The 17,434-nt window shown below is 37.9% G+C and overlaps 1 protein-coding gene across 1 annotated transcript in view; it reads left to right on the top strand.

Annotated features, from left to right (window-relative positions):
* The window catches only part of RNF169 (ring finger protein 169), an 80,191-nt gene that overhangs the window by 28,937 nt on the left and 33,820 nt on the right, over positions 1-17,434 (top strand). Inside the window, exon 3 of the mRNA XM_034667599.1 lies at positions 2,319-2,392. Coding sequence (XP_034523490.1) covers positions 2,319-2,392 — 74 coding nt within the window. The remainder of the gene's footprint in view (positions 1-2,318; positions 2,393-17,434) is intronic.

Here is a 17,434-nt window from a genome sequence, read left to right as displayed (position 1 = left end):
TTCTCTCTTTTTTTCCCTTAGAAGTTGGTTTATGGTCATTTTATAGTTCTGTCTAAAAGATGGAATCAGCCAGATTGTTCGTTTTAATCAGCAGAAATCTACTCTGGCAAATTTAAGCAGAAAAAGAATTTATTGAGAAAGAATATTAATATTGGGTAATCCAGAATAATCAGCCAGGTAGCCAGAAAACTTGGCTTGGAAAATAGCAGCTAGGATCCAAAAGCAAAGTCTGTATAATATGAATTCTTTGAAAGTTCTTCATGACCTAGTGTATTTTTAATTGTTCCTTGTTTACTTTAAGGAGTATATATTCTATTTACTAGGTGCACACATATATAAATATATTAGGATCAAATTTGTGAATTTTGTTGTTCAGTTTTTCTACATTTTTACTACCTTTTGGTCTGCCTGATCTGTTTTTAATTGCAGTGGGTTAAAACTTCTTGCATTATATTGGATTTCTTAATACCTCCTTATAATCTTAATTAGTTTTTACTGTGGTATATGTCCATACAAGTTCATGATTATTATACCTCCTTTTTGTGTTGCCTTTTTAATCATTATGTAATTTCCCTCTTTATTCCTATTAATGCTTTTCTCTTGGTTTTTCCATGTACTCATTTTGTGGCCTTAGGCAAGTCATTATCCTCTCATTTTCCTCATTGTAAAATGGGTATAATACCTACCTTATAAAGTTTCTGTGAAGATTCACTGAGAAAATATATATGAAGTATTTTACACGTAGTAGGTTCTCCGTAAATGGATTGAAAGTACTTTTTTGCCTTTAGGATTCCTTTTTCTCTCTCCTTCTCCTTCTCTATTAAAGTTTCAGATTTTAAATACTATTTGCCTATAATTGGAAATGTGCTTAAGGGATATGATTAAAATAGTCATCAGGACTTTTTTTAATAAGTGAGTGAAGGTAGTGGAATGTTTGCCTCCCACACCAAGAGTCTGACAATTCTCTAGTACTTGGAGACCTTTAAGTTACTGTTCCCTGCTTTTGCATTAGATCCAGTGTTTCTAAGTCTCTTCCACATTTCTCAGGAGTACTAAATAAGAGTCTTTCAGAATTATAGTTGAGACAACTGAAAAAGGACCTCAATGGGATATAGAGTTCGTAGTAAGTCTTAAAATTAATACTATATTTTGATCAGTGCATGTACAAAGAAGTACATAGAAGTGTCATGCACATTTAAGGAGGCAGAAGTGTGTGCTTTCCCCCTCCTTTTTGATAGCATTTAGGACTTATCTTTTATTCCTCTCTTAATTTGGATTTTTATCATCTATTTATATTACCAACGTGTGTTGTGTGCCTCCTGTGGTCCTGGATATCTTGGATTTAAGAATATATAGAAATAAGAGGAAAAAAAACAGTGTCAGCTGAGAAAACAGCAGAGAAGGTGCTTGATAGTCAAGGGTTAAAAGATCCAATGCTGAAGAGAGAAGAAATTGTGATGAAGTTGTGATCCATCTTTGGAGAGCCTTGAATGACAGGTTGAAGAGTTTTGACTGTATTCTATAAGCCAATAAAAACCACGAAGGCTTTAAGGATAAAAAAACAGGTTATGGGGCGCCTGGGTGGCACAGTTGTTAAGCGTCTGCCTTCAGCTCAGGGCGTGATCCCAGTGTTCTGGGATCAAGCCCCACATCAGGCTCCTCCACTAGGAAGGAGCCTGCTTCTTCCTCTCCCTCTCCCCTTGCTTGTGTTCCCTTTCTCGCTGGCTGTCTCTGTCAAATAAATAAATAAAATCTTTAAAAAAAAATCAGGTTATATATTGAAAATATTTACAGGTTGTATGCAGGAAAATACTCTGCTGGCAATATTGAAAAAGAAATAGAAAAATACAGTGTTATGAATAAAACTTTAGCTCATTTAAAATGTTACTTGGTAACATTGAGCTAAGCTTTAAATAGGTTTTTTCTTAAGGTCCTTTAACATGTGACTTTATCAGTGAGGCTCTTCCAGACCATTCTGTATAAAATAATCTTTTTCATTCATCCTACCTTTATTTTCCTCCGTAACACTTTGTACTACTGGTTGTGTTATATGCATACACTTGTTTGTTTATTGTCTGTAAGATTGTAAACTCCATGAGGGCAAGGGCTTTCTTTGTTCAATGCTGCCCCCCAGTGCTTAGAACTGCGCCTCATTTATACCCTTTAATAAATATTTGTTAATGAGTGAATGAATATTCAAATTAAGATGACCACAATTTTTCTTGTGGTTTATAATGTGGGAATAGCAGTAGGACAGGGTTTTGGGTTCTTTCCTAGAAACTCCTGTTAAAAAGCGTTTTCTTTTCCCTTTCCTCCAGAGTTTATATTCAGAGCACCAATCAAATTAAGCAAGCCTGGGGAACTTCGTGAGGAATATGAAAGCCTGAGAAAGGTACAGTATACACGCGATCACACCACTCATTTTCTTAAAGTAAATTGAAATGATGACATTAAAAAATACTTAGTGGGAGTTTTCCAAATTTACAATGCAGAGCCTGTCTTTTTCCATATGACCTTATACTGTAGCTATAATGGAGGTAGGGTAGACCTTAACTAAGAACCCCTTTTTGGCTGTCCTTTCAAAGATGAAACTGTAGCTCACCTGGCCTGTCTTATACCTGCCGCAATAACTGGCCACCAAGAGCGGTATTCTTGGCCTGCCTGCCTTCCTTCCTTCCTTCCTTCCTTTAAATTAGTTTGAGAGAGAGAGCGAGTGTGCACGTGCTCCAGTGTAGGGAGGGGCAGAGGGAGAGATTCTCAAGCCCACTCCCTACTGAGCCCGGAGCCTGCTACAAGGGGGTTGGGGGGAGTGCATGCTGGGCTCCAGTCCCACCACCCATGAGATCCTCACCTGACCTCAGCCAAAAACAAGAGTCAGATTCTTAACCCAGTGAGCTACCCAGGTGCCCCTATTCTTGGCATTTAAATCTTGGTTAAAAGCCAACATATAAGCTCCAATAATAATAGCTTGTATTATTTTTCCTTATCTTGCAAGGTTCCTCTAATTACGTGTAACTGGTATTATCTTTTGTTGCTTTTACTCTGTTATGTACTGCAGAAGAACTGTAACTTAGGACAGTAAGGGGGGTAGTAAAATAATTTCCTAGGTAGAGAATGTTTACCACTGGGAAAGCTTTTAGCGATGTCCCCATCATCTTATTTTCAATGATTTCAAACTAATTGTCTGTGAATCACTTAGAAAATTAAGATGTCAAAAAGGCTGGTAAGAAATATGTTACAAGATTTGTATCATCCTTCCCCAGCCCTTTCCCTACACCACCATACCTTACCCACCTTCGTAAACGATTCTACATGTAGATATTTAATATTTTATAAAGGTAAGTAATATCCACTTAATCTGAATCAGACATCATCATAAAACAGGCGAGACAATAACATTATTGTGGCATTTTACATTGAATGAAAAACTCAGTGTTTGAAAAGGTCATGTTAAAGAGAAAATAGAGAACTTTGTTTAATTACTATTCATTCTTTGACTTTCTCTTTTAAATGAGAGTGTCAGATGTTAACTTGGGTCCTCATGCTCCTCTTATTTGGTATTATGAGGGTTGTTTGGTTTTTAAATCACTTACAAAGCTTTTTTCTACCTAGGAAAAAATTCTTTATAGGGACCACATCAAAAGAACCACAGATTCCTCTTAAATAAAATTCTAGGATCTGCAGATATTTAATTCTGATATACCTTTTTGCAAACTTGGAGGATATGGAAATTTTAAAGCTATCAGCTCGAAGATAAAAAACAAGGAATTGGAGGTAGAAAAAGGAGATAAAACAATGCATAGTAAGGGTAGAGGTTTTTAGAAGCTCTGGGAGAGAGAAAGAAACCTTGGGGAACTGTACTTTTACTCCTTTTAGGAGGGAGGGGCAGAAAAATGGTTTTAAAAGCATTTTAAATGGCAAAATGATGTTAAGTGACAGTCTCACCCTATATAAACTGGATTGGGTTTGGAAAACATTCACGTATGTCATTTGGGTTAAATAAATGACATAAAGAGCTCCCTCCCCCCCATTCCAAGTACCCAAGTTGTTGGCATCCATCGTACAACCTGGAAAATGGAAATTCAAGTCAGAAAATCCAAAGGCACTAATATGGCATATCTGTACAGTGGGATAATATTAGCAATAAAATCGAATGAACTACTGGTACATGCTACCACTTAGGTGAACCTCAAAAAGATGCTAAGTGAAAAGAACCAGATACAAGGGACCACATATTGTATGATTCCATTTGTAGGAAATGTCTAGAATAGACAAGTGTAATGGAGACAGACAGGCGCCTGACTAGTGGTTGGTTGAAGTAAGGGGCGGGAATGGGGCTTGGCAATGAAAGGGCATGAACGATTTAATTGCAGTGGTGAAGATTTTTAAAACTGATTTATGGTGTGTTCCACAACTTGGTAAATTTACTAAAAGTCACTGAACTATATGTTTGAGGTGGATGAATTATGTAACATGTAAAATATGCCTCCATAAAGTTGTAAAGAAAAATTAAAAGGCATTAGGCATTTGGATGGAGGACTTGACAGAGAAGAGATGTCTCATAGAGTGCATATTTCTAAAACAAAACAAAGTAAATATCTAGATTACTGGATGATTATCTAGGGAGGGAAATCCTTAAACGTTTCTATAAGCGGGCATCTGGGTGCCTTTGGCTCAGCTCATGATCCCAGGGTCCTGGGATCGAGCCCCACGTCAGGTGCTCTGCTGAGCAGGGAGCCTGCTTCTCCTTCTTCCTCTGCTTCCTCCCCCCTGCTCATGCTCTGTCTCTCTCTCTGTCAAATAAATGAATAAAATCTTTTAAAAAATGAATAAAATCTTTTAAAAAAATCTTTTAAAAAAAAAGTTTCTACAAGCAAGGGATGATGAGTGGAAATCGGTTCTACACAACTCATCATTACTATTTTGATGCATAACATGCTACTAATATACTTTTTATTTGGTATATTTTATTTTGTTTAAGTGAGAGCAAAAACTTTTATAAGGGCTGTAAAAAGTTAATAAGAAATTTTATTCTTTTTTTTTTTTTAAGATTTTATTTATTTATTTGACAGAGATAGAGACAGCCAGCGAGAGAGGGAAACACAGCAGGGGAGTGGGAGGGGAAGAAGCAGGCTCATAGCGGAAGAGCCTGATGTGGGGCGATCCCATAACGCCGGGATCACGCCCTGAGCCGAAGGCAGACGCTTAACCGCTGTGCCACCCAGGCGCCCCAAAGAAATTTTATTCTTCTAATTCTAGTTCTTTTAAAAGATATTTACTTAGTAATCATAGATCCTCCTACTTGTGGGTAGTTTTATGCTTACTAAGGTTACTATGAGTTTCTAAATTATATGATTCTATGAGTGGATTTGTATTTCTGAATAGTTTAAAGCTTTCTTCTTGCCATATATTGTAGGTGATTTTGTTTTCTTAATAAGAAAAACAGTGCAGGAATATGCAAAGCAAAATGTGAAAGTTCTCTTTCCCTTATTTCTCATTCTCTTCACCATAGTTAACTATTATCAGCAGTTTAGTGTGTCTAAGGTCCTGTATATATTTACAAACACACACACACACACACACACACACACACAGAGACTTTAGTCTTTTTCAGGATAAATGAAATCATGGTGTATATTGATTTATTCATCAGATATTTTTTGTGTCCCTACTGTGTGCCAGGCATTGGGGATATGGTGCTGAAGAAGACACCCAAGGTCCTTGCCCAGGGAGATTCCATTCTAGTGCACAAGACAGTAAATAAGCAAACAGATGCTTACTATATATTAATAAGGTAGAATCAGAAGAGTCACAGGGGAATGGAGAGGAAACTAGAGGAGACACAAAAAAGCTGTTTTAGATAGAGTAATCAGGAAAGTCTCTCAGAGAAGGCAATGTTTGAGTTGCTACCTGGAAGAAGTGAGGTAGCAAGCCAAGTAAAAGTGTGCAGAAAGAGGATTTCAGGCAAAGGAGCCACAAATGCAGAGACCCGGAGACAGAAACAAGTTTGGCTTGTTCAAGGAACAGTGCGGCTGGAGCTTGAGTGTGCAAGTGGTGGGTGGAAGGGTGGCATGGGGATTTGGTAGGAGATGAGTTGGGAGAAATAAAAGGGCCAGATCAAAGAAGGCCCAGTTGACCTCTTAAGGAACCGAAATTTATTTTCAGTCTGATGTGAAGCCAGTACTATGATCTGACTCATACTTTTAAAAGGTCTCTGGTTGTGCTGTAGGGAATAAACAGTAACGGGCCTACGAGTTAGGAATTCTATTTACTGTGAATAGTAGAGACCCAAAAATAACGACCCAAACAAATTAGGAGTTTTATTTTTCTCAAGTAACAAAAACCAGATGTAGGCAGCCCAGGGCTGATGGGGCAGCTTCACGACCTCAGGAAGTCAGGTTCCTTGTGTCTTTCTGTTTAGACATCTTCAAGTGTGCCTGTTTCTTTGTACTGTGGGATGTCTGATCCTCTCTGGAATCACATCTAGACAGAAGGTAGGGGGAGAAAGACACATAATCAGCTGAATTGGGGTTTTGTTTTTTTTTTTTAAGAGCTTTCTCCAAAGCTCCACCCAGTGACTTCATGCTTGCTCCATAGTCCAGTGTCACAGACTGTCTCTAGCTGCCAGGGAGTCAGGGAATCAGTGTTTTAGCTGGGTACGTTAACTTCCTAAGGAAGATCTGGGTTCTCTTGGAAAGGAAGTAAAGAACGGATAATGAGCTAGGTAGCTAGCAATCTGTGACTCATGGGACAAGAATGGAAATAAGACCAATCAGGGCACTTCTAGATAAAGCAGCGTGTTGGGTTTAAGCACGGTTAGGGTTTTGCTCAGGAGTATGGCAGAAGGAGAGATGCAGTGGATGGGAAAGTGTATACAAGGACATTGTTTTGTTTTGAAGCGTGTTTTCGAGGAGGTTATTTAAGGAGGGAATTGAGGAGACGACGACATGATGAACAGTGAGAGCCTGGTGGGGTCAATGGATTGAGGTTTTGATGGTGATAGAGAATTGTAAAAGTAGGGTCACTAGCATACCAGTCAAGCTGGAAAGCTAGGAAGTGGTGGTCTGAATGTGAGAGGCTCTAAAGTGACATGGGAGGTAGTTTAGTTACTGGACAGGAGAATGTTTAGAGTATGATCAGGGAGTAGACAACCGAAGTAGGATGGAAGAAAAGACTTATTTAGGAGGAAGTAAAGGAACTTAGAGAGTATACTGATGTTGACTTTTTTAGGAACAATCATTGGAGTAGTTGGAGAGAAACATAGGTGCTAAGTTTTTCTGTGAATAAGGGGGATTGACAAAGAGATAGGTGACTAGCAGAAAGAAGGGTTGTGGGTGTTACAGTCTGCTGGCTTCAGAGAAGCTAGGATTCGTGAGGAGTAGTATGATGTATTCTGTAACTTGCTCTTTTTTTCACTAACAATATGTGGGTTTTTTTTGTGGGAGATAAGGCTTTCACATAGATATTTTTTTCATCCTGAATGATACTTCATAGTATGGATGAGGCATAATTCACTTAACTATTCCATTATCGTTAGTCATTCAAATTCTTTCCAATTTCTCCCACCTTTAAAGAGATGTTGTACTGAATACACATGAACAGATGGGAGCAAATACTTCCTTTAGGTTAGATTCCTAGAAGTGAAAGCTCAGGGTCAAATGGTATGTACACTTTGTATTTGGTGGATAGTAACAAATTGCCTTTTATTTTTTTACGATTTTATTTATTTACTTGAGAGAGAGAGCAAGCACAAGTGGGGGGAGGGGCAGAGGGAGAGGGAGAAGCAGTCTCCCCGCTGACCAGGGAGTCTGACACGCGGCTCTCAGTCCCAGGACCCTGTGATCATGACCTGCGCCGAAGGAAGCCGCTTAACCAACCGAGCCATCCAGGTGCCCCAGCAAATTGCCTTTTAAAAAGACCTTTTTCAACTAACTCTCACCAACAGTAAAAGAGAGTCCCCCTTCTTTAAATCCTTGCCACACTTTTATCATTATTTTCAATATTTTGCTAATCTGCTAGATAAAAATGATATCTCGTTGTTTTAATTTACATTTCCCTGATTACTAGTGAGGAGGAGCATCTTATATTTGCTGGTCGTTTATATGTTTTCTGTGCATTGCTTGTTCACAATCTTTAAATATGAAAACCAGTTTTATCTTTTGAGCATTTGTAAACTTTAGTACTAATGGCATGCTTTTTTTTTTTTCCCCCCTGTGCTTTTATAGATGTATTGTATTGAAAGTTTCTGGCTTCTTTTTTCCCCTGACATTTTTGGGGTTTTTAAGTGGAAGGAGAAAATTAGGATGTGCTCAGTCCTCTATCTTGTTACATTGCTTGAGGAAATAATTTTGTTATATTCATTCTTTTTTTTGTTGTTTGTTTTTTTTTAAAGATTTTATTTATTTATTCGACAGAGATAGAGACAGCCAGCGAGAGAGGGAACACAAGCAGGGGGAGTGGGAGAGGAAGAAGCAGGCTCCCAGCGGAGGAGCCTGATGTGGGGCTCGATCCCATAACGCCGGGATCACGCCCTGAGCTGAAGGCAGACGCTTAACCGCTGTGCCACCCAGGCGCTCCTTTTATATTCATTCTTGAATATGTGTGTGCATGTATATGTATGTGTGTGTGTGTGTAGTGTATCTATATATTCTTGTTATATTCTTGTCTGCAGTAAATGTCTGTTGAAATAAAAAATAATTTTAGTGAGAAATTATTTCAATATTGATATCTTTATGTTTCTATTCTATGTGAGACCATTGTCATTTTTGTCTTTTGAAATAATTGATTCACCTCTAGAAGTTCTATTTATTGGTTGCGTTAAGCTTATTATTTACACCATTATTTCTTCTGCTTATATAGTTTGTTAGATGCTTAATTTTGACCACATGGTTAAATAGTTGCTTTCTGTTAGAGTTAGGAAACATACCATCCACATGCTCTTTTTGTCTTTGAATCATTGGACTCTGAAAGGTTGAAAGTAGGGGGGAAAACAGCCTCTGCTTCGAGACTGCTTATCTTCCTGGTTTCTGTAGTGGGAAAGACAAACTGCTCTTGATAATTCTTTGGGTCACATGAGTGGTTTAGGCTTTCTCTGAATTGGTTTACTGACCTATCTGTTTTCTTTTTTCTCCTTCCCTACTGTTTCGTTTTTGAGGAGTATTTTCTCCCCATTGCTGACTGAATTATTCAAGTAGTGAGCACACAGTTCTTAGTCATTAGAGCACAGGGTAATCAGATATGGTCAATGGGTTACTGACGTGAATAATGTCTCTGTAAGGCAGACACTAACTTTTGTGAAGGAATTTTTTAAAGGTAAGTAAACTTTTAGGACCTAATTGTTTTTGAAATTATGTATCTTTCAAGTCTCTTTTATTATCTTTATGCCATGAACTCAAAATATAATGCGCTTTATTAAAACTAGGACTTTTCATGGGGCACCTGGGTGGATCATTTAGTTAAGCATCTGCCTTCGGCTCAGGTCATGATACCAGGGTTCTAATCAGGCTTTCTGCTCAGCCAGGAGCCTTCTTCTCCCTCTGCCATTCCCCCTGCCCATGCTTTCTGTCTTTTGCTTTCTGGCTTAGAGCATTTCACTTAAATCTATTTGGCTATTCAGTGCATCATGAGCTGAATGTTGAGCTGGCCTTAAGCAACCCCCTCCCCTTTGTAAAAATCTGCTTATTTTACAAGGAGCTTGTATTTACCTAGAAAGTTTAAAATATGTTCTGTCCCACCACAGAAGCAGCAGAGTGCTCGTTTAAATTTTTCTTTCCTATTAGATTGTAAAATCTTTCAAGGTGGATCTGTTTGTTTAGTCTCTTGAACTCTCCACTGCATGTAAGATACAGCCATCCCTACTGATCCATGGGGCGCACGGTCCGTGACCCCCAGTGGGTGCCCGAAACTGTGGATGGTACCAAACGCTGTATATGCCGCGGTTTATCCCGCACATACACGCTTACGATACAGTTTAATTTATGAATTAGGCACAGTATGGGATTAACAATGATAACTAATAATAAAATAGAGCCTTTATAACAGTATGCTGTAATAAACGTTCTGTGAACGTGGTCTCTCTCTCTCAAAATATCTTCTTGAACTGTACTTACCCTTCCCGAGATAACGTGAGATGATAAAATACCTACGTGATGAAATGAAGTGAAGTGAGCAGGCACTGACTGTGATGCGGTTTAGGCTGAGATTGACCTGATGGTATGTCAGAAGGAGGATCATTTGCTTCCAGACATGGTTGACTGAAACTGCCCCCAGCGCATCACGGATGGGGAGGGAGTGGGGGTGGTTTACTGTAGTATCGTGCACATAGGTATTCATTGAATGCTGATTGAATTGATTGGTTGATCGTCTAGTTTCAAAGCCCTTTCTTTTAAGATAAATGCTGCCTCGTGGAGGGACGGATAGCTGGCTAACAGTAGAACTAGATATGTTTTAAGATCTCTAGAGTTCTTTTTGCTACAATATTTGTTATTTTTTTCGGATTCCTCTGAAATATTATTGTGTAATCTTTGATGAAATGCTTGCCTTTGGCAGGTGCTGATGGGCCTCTTTCTAGAACCAGAAAATAGATAACAGTATCTCATAGTACATCTTCAAGGGAAGGAAAGCGATGTGGTACTAAGGAGGGAAAAACTCGCAAAACAATAAATTCTCATTTTGACTGCCTGAGGGAAGAACAGTTAGCTGTTGCTGAAAAATCTAAAAATGTTAAACCTCATTGTTTTTTTCTTTTGCTATTCACATCTATTCAGACAAGGTCAGGAGCAACTCTTTTTTGGGGGAGGAGGCAGCAAAGCAAGCTGTATTGAACAATAGCAAAGTGATGTACAAAGCTCCCAAAGAGGGAGGGGACCCCAAGGGGTTGCCCAAGGTCAAGAGCAACTTTATGAAGTAATGGCTTTTCAAAGAAAATAACATTCGGGAAATTTAAAGCCCGATCAAATGTGATTATAATAGCAAGCTAGTCAAGTGATTTCTGCAATGTGCTATCTTTCCTTGTCTCTTGGATTTGTGAGAGGAGAGGTTCAGTAGGTATAAGATTATTTTATTAGTGTAATAGTTTTTATGGTTTAGAGAATAGTTTAAATAAAGCCATTTCAGTGCTACTTGTGAAAGCCAAACTAGAGAATTTTGTAGAGCAGTTGCAACTCTATTTATTTATTTAATTACCTACTTATTAATTAATTAATTTGACAAAGAGAAAGAGAGAGAATGCAGACATAAGCAGGGACAGAGGGAGAGGGAGAAGCTGTGGCACTCGATTCCAGGACCCTGGGATCCTACCTGAGCCGAAGGCAGACAGACGCTTAACCGACTGAGACCCTAGGAGCCCCGAGCAGTTGCAGCTCTTGTTACAAAACTCTTACAAAATAAAAAATATTTTATTTTGTAAAAATATCTGACTAGTGAAGGTTTTAATAAATTAAAATTTTTTTCCTGCTTATAAAAGTAAGCAGAATTGTAAAAAGGAAAGTATTTCAGATAATGAAAAGATTTAAAGAAGAAAGGGAAGATTACCAGTAATCCTGCCACCTAATAACCATATTTAAATGTATATCATAAATTTAAGCTTAAGACTTTTCACAAAATAGATTTGGAATCACACTAAAGAAGCCATTTTTACTGATCTTTTTATTCAGCACATCATGTGAAATTTTCCATAAGTTTAGATCCATGCCAACATTTTTAATGATTATATAAGGTAATAGAAAATATCACTGTAACATATCACATGTATGCCAATATTTTCCTTAAAGCCAGAACCATTCAAGAATGAGAAATAACTTTGAAAAATGATATTTCAAAAAGATGACACAAAATAATTTTTAAAAGTTCTCATCTCTAGCCAAATTTATGTAAAAATTCACAGGTAGTCTGCTTTCGGTGGAATCGCAAGCGTGGTTATATTTTTCTGGATACAAATGAGAGTTTAAAGTCTCCTTTGCTGCTTCTTACAACTGAGACTCAATTTTTTTGTTTATCTTAAACTGAAAAAAAAATGCTCGTGTTTTACAGGTCACAATACAGGTGTGGTGTGGACATTTTACATTACGCTGAGCAACATTATATTATAATGAGTAAGAGCCAACTGTCTGAGTTCAAATCCTGTGTGAATTTGGGCTCTGTGTCTTATGAGTTCTTCATCTGTAAAATGGACACCATAGTACTTAGCTTATAGGGTTATTGTGAAATAGTACCTGGCACATAGTAATCCATATATAAGGATTATTATTATTCTTTAAAATTTGGAATTCTGAAAAATCTAGAACAAAATAACCCCCACCATTGCTGACATTTGTTTGTTTGAGTAAACAGTGACTGACCATCAAAAAGTCATAGTCGGAAGCTAGAAAGTTAGTGGTGTGAACCAAATGAATTCAAATTTTTTTGAACTTTGGACAGTGAGGAGGGCCTGTCTTTGCCTTTTCATAATTGATGACTTATAGATCTTTCTTTCTACTTCTCATATGTGAGTTTCCTCCCATTCATTCAGCCTTTTAGCTTGGCAACTAAACATGTGACTTCTAGAGTATCTGCTGGTTTAATTTATGTGTAAACTTGAATGCCTGCAATTACTTTTAAAACCTATATTGAAGTAATTTTATTTTTTTATTTTATTTTATTTTTTTAAAAAGACTTTATTTATTTATTCAACAGAGATAGAGACAGCCAGCGAAAGAGGGAACACAAGCAGGGGGAGTGGGAGAGGAAGAAGCAGGCTCATAGCAGAGGACCCTGATGTGGGGCTCGATCCCGTAACGCTGGGATCACGCCCTGAGCCGAAGGCAGACGCTTAACTGCTGTGCCACCCAGGCGCCCCTATATTGAAGTAATTTTAAACACCTTATTACATAAAGGAGAAAATTTGTAAAATCTTATCTTGGCGTAGATATTTATATGTGCTTAATTCTAAACATAACATTTAAATTGAAAGGTGTTTGAGAATTTAAAGTGAAGGGAGCATAGTATCAAATATGATATCTTTAAAATTAGGTCAGAATCATAAGAGCAAATCAATTGCTTTGGTGCTATTTATGTGATTGCTCAAGTAGAAATCATGGTGTTAGCCTTCTAGGCAAGAGATCATTTGCTGTGATTCAGGATGTTGTGAAATGGAAACTGGAGGTCATCCTGGTTTACCCAAAATTTTTTTTTTTTTTTTTTTTGGTGGCAGCATCAGCAATAATCACCAGTTAGACCCTATAGGAGTGGTAACTGTTAGTATCAAATGAGAGTCTAAGAACCAGATAGAAGATATAAAGAATTGACTGCTCTGGGTACCAAAGTAAATTGAAATGTTCTGACTTTAATTTTTTTTTTAAAGATTTTATTTATTTATTCGACAGAGATAGAGACAGCCAGAGAGAGAGGGATCACAAGCAGGGGGAGTGGGAGAGGAAGAAGCAGGCTCATAGGGGAGGAGCCTGATGTGGGGCTCGATCCCATAATGGCGGGATCACGCCCTGAGCCGAAGGCAGACGCTTAACCGCTGTGCCACCCAGGCGTCCCTGACATTAATTTGATTAGCAGCTTCATCATGCTTGAAGTGATGGTTCTGAAGCAGTGGTATTATACTCCTACTTTATCAGCTTATATTCCTTTCATAACCTCCCTAAGAATTTAAAATATTTTTATACCCTCTATTAAAGAATAAGCCCTAGACATCAACAAAAATGTATTCAACCCATTTATTGAGTTGGTGATATTTAATGGGTACAACCTTACGGGCTATAAGCATATGATTTGTAAGATTGTTAAAAATATGTTGAAGATAAACTTAAAGATTCCTGTTACAGCTTTGTGAATGTCTTAGGGGTCTAGAGTCCCCGTTTGAGACCCTTGGGCCCAGAGATGACTAGAAAATGTAGACAGTGAGTTAAATGTGTGTAACGCATGTTATTTACTGAATGTTTTCATACATCATCATCTTAATTTATAGGAAAAATTAGTTATCACTTGTTGGTAGGAGGCAGATGAATGAAACACATGAAGCTGTGTGGTCCTACGGTTGTCACAAACTATTTCTGTAGTCTCTCGTTGGGCAGTGGACCATTTTACCAATTCAGATAAGAAAATGAAAAAATTATAGATGAATGAGCTGCTTGTCTTTAAAGTGCCATCGGGCAGCGCTCCTCCCACCAGCCCTGTGTTCTTGGCACTGTCAGGTTGGTTGGTTACCTCTTGTTGTGGAATTGAGAGAAACTCCCCCAAAGCATGGGGACTAGTAGGGTCACCACAACAGGACAGTTTGTATCACAGAATATTTGTTGGAAGGACCTTTTCAAAATTATTTAGCCCAGCCTTATCATTCACTTCAGTTACATTCTACAAGAACGTAAGCCCAGTGCGAGCCGCTTTGTCATTTTTGGTCAGGGCTCTATCCTCAGCACTAAAAATATGCCTGACACATAGCTTCTAGTGCTCTGCAATTATCTGTGAAACTGAACTTTCTGAACACAGATCCCAGTCTCGAACTCAAGCAGGAGAGGGGAAATCAAGGATGAAGAGGACACAGTTTCCCTTCAAAAGAAGCTCATAGTGTCTGGGGGCCAACAGATTTGAGAACAAGTAACTAGATGCAAGTAATTTATTTTAAAATCCATGATAGAAGTACTTTCTGGATGTTATGAAATATACTTGAAAAGATTTCATTTGAAATAGTGTGATACGTATATGTGTTTTGTTTTGATCTCTAAGCATGGCCAGTGAACATTCGAAGTACTTGTAGGGAACACACACTTTGGAGTGGGTATGTAGCCCTCAAAAGACTATGATCAGAACCTTCACTTCATGGGCTCTGATAAGCCCTTCTGTTATTTCTATAATCATCTAGCACCCTGAGGTTTGTTAACTAGCATAACAGATGTTAGAAACGATTTCAAAATTTTTAATTTCTGTAATATTCAAACAAAAAAGTGGGGAGAACAGTAAAATGAACGCCTGAATACTGATTACCCAGATTCTACAATTTTGAAGATAAATAATTTTTCATGGTGAAATGAGTATTGTTCAAGACATATGGATTAACTACAAATCTGGTACAGGCATTTCTGCCCTTGCGTGAATAGGGTTTAAGAATCTAGCGAGCTCAGTGGCCTGTTCCATCTACGGAACATTGCCCTGTGGCTAGGAATTTTGTTTAGCTTTGTGTTTAGCTGTTAGTGGAAAATTCACTTACCTGATTCTGACCAGGAGATTAGTTGAATCCTGCTACTAAAATATTGCCTTGAGTGAAACTGTCATGCAAGATATTTATTGTAGTATCTAAAAGGATAGAAGGCTAGCTGGAACTTCGTGATACTTAAAGAATAGGTTATAAGACACTTAACTTTTTTTAAGTGCTATGGAATATATATAACACAAAAATTTGCCATTTTAAAGTGTACCGTTCAGTATCCTTAAGTACATTCACAGTGTTGTGCAACCATCACTGCTGTCTTTTTTTCATCACTCCAAACATATACCCTGTACCCATTAATCAGTATCTCCCCATTTCTCCATCCCCGTAGCCCTTGGTAATCTCTAACCTAACTTCCTATTTTTACGGACTTGCCTATTCTAGAGATGTCAGTGGAATCATCCAGTGTTTGTTCTTTTGGTCTGGCTTATTTCACAGAGCATAACGTATTGAGGTTTGTCCAACACTGTTGCATGTTTTAGTACTTCATTTCTTCTTATGGCTGAGTAATACCCCGTTGTATGGACATAGCACATCTTGTTTATCCATTCATCTCTTGAACACTTGGGTGGCTCCTGCTTTTTGGCAGTTGTGATTAATGCTGAGATGCACATTGGTGTACAAGTATTTGTTTTGAGTTTTCGTTTTCAGGTTTGTTTGATATATACCTAGGAGCAGAATTCCTGGGTCATATGGATAATTGTCTGTTCTGTTTTTTGAGGCATCATCAAACTTTTCCACAGCAGCTGCAGCAATTTACATTCCTACCAGCAAAGTCTGAGGGCTCCAGTTTCTCCACATTCTTGTCGGTACTTGTTATTTTCTTTTTTCTTTAAAAATGTTTTTTCCAATAGTCATTCTAATGGGTATCTCATAATGATTTTGATTTGCATTTCCCTAATGAATGATGATGTTTAGCACCTTGTTGTGTGCTCATTGACCATCTCTTCTTCAGAGAAATATCTATTCAAATTCTTTGCTGAATTTGGGGGGGTTTTTTGTTTGTTTTTAAGATTTTATTTGTTCATTTGAAAGAGTGAGTGAGAGAAAACATGAGCAGAGGGAGCAGGAGAGGCAGAGGGAGAAGCAGGCTCCCCACAGAGCAGGGGGCCTGATGCGGGGCTTGATCTCAGGACCCCGGGACCATGACCCGAGCTGAAGGCAGACGCTTAGCCCACTGAGCCACCCAGGCACCCCCTTTGCTGAATTTTGAATTGGGTTGGGTTGTAAGAGCTCTTTATGTATGTTGAATATTAAATCCTTATCAGTTGTATGATTTGCAAATATTTTCTCCCACTCTCTAGCTCATCTTTTTACCTTTTTGATAATGTCCTTTGCACAAGATTTTTAATTCGGATGAAGTCCAATGTATCTCTTTTTTTCTTTTCTGTTTGGCTCTTTCCCTCAGCACAATTACATTGAGATTCATTCACTTTGTTGCATGCCTCAGCACTTTATTTTTTTATTGCTGAGTAGTATTTCATTGTATGGATATGTCACAATCTGTTTACCTTATATGCCTCCTGAATGACATTTGGGTTATTTCCAGTTCTTGGCCATTACAAACGAAGCTGCTGTGAGCATTCATGTATGTCTTTGTGTAGATAAGTCTTTTTCTCTTATAAGGGTAAATATTTAGATGTGAAATGGCTGGATCATATGGTAGATGTGTGTTTCATTTTTTAAGAAACTGCCAGACTTTTCCCAAGTGGTTTTACTATTTTAATTCCTACCAGTAGAAGTTCTGGTTTCTCTCAATCTTTACCGACATTTGGTATGGTTAGTCTTTTTAATTTTAGCAATTCTAATTGGTGTGTAGTATCTCATTGTGGTTTTAAAATTTACATTCCCCTAACGACTAATGATGTTGAACATCTTTTCATGAGTTTAGTTGCTTTCCATATATTTTCTTTGGTTTAATGTCTGTTGAAGTCTTTTGCCTTATTTTTATTATTTTTATTTTTATTTTTTTTTAAAGATTTTATTTATTTATTTGACAGAGAAAGACAGCCAGTGAGAGAGGGAACACAAGCAGGGGGAGTGGGAGAGGAAGAAGCAGGCTCATAGCGGAAGAGCCTGATNGAAGAGCCTGATGTGGGGCTCGATCCCATAACGCCGGGATCACGCCCTGAGCCGAAGGCAGATGCTTAACAACTGTGCCACCCAGGTGCCCCTGCCTTATTTTTATTTTATTTTATTTTATTTTATTTTATTTTATTTTATTTTATTTTATTTTATTTT

This window comes from Ailuropoda melanoleuca, chromosome 8 (assembly GCF_002007445.2).
Source record: "Ailuropoda melanoleuca isolate Jingjing chromosome 8, ASM200744v2, whole genome shotgun sequence".
Lineage (NCBI taxonomy): Eukaryota > Metazoa > Chordata > Mammalia > Carnivora > Ursidae > Ailuropoda > Ailuropoda melanoleuca.
This window is presented reverse-complemented; position numbering and strand designations above follow the sequence as displayed.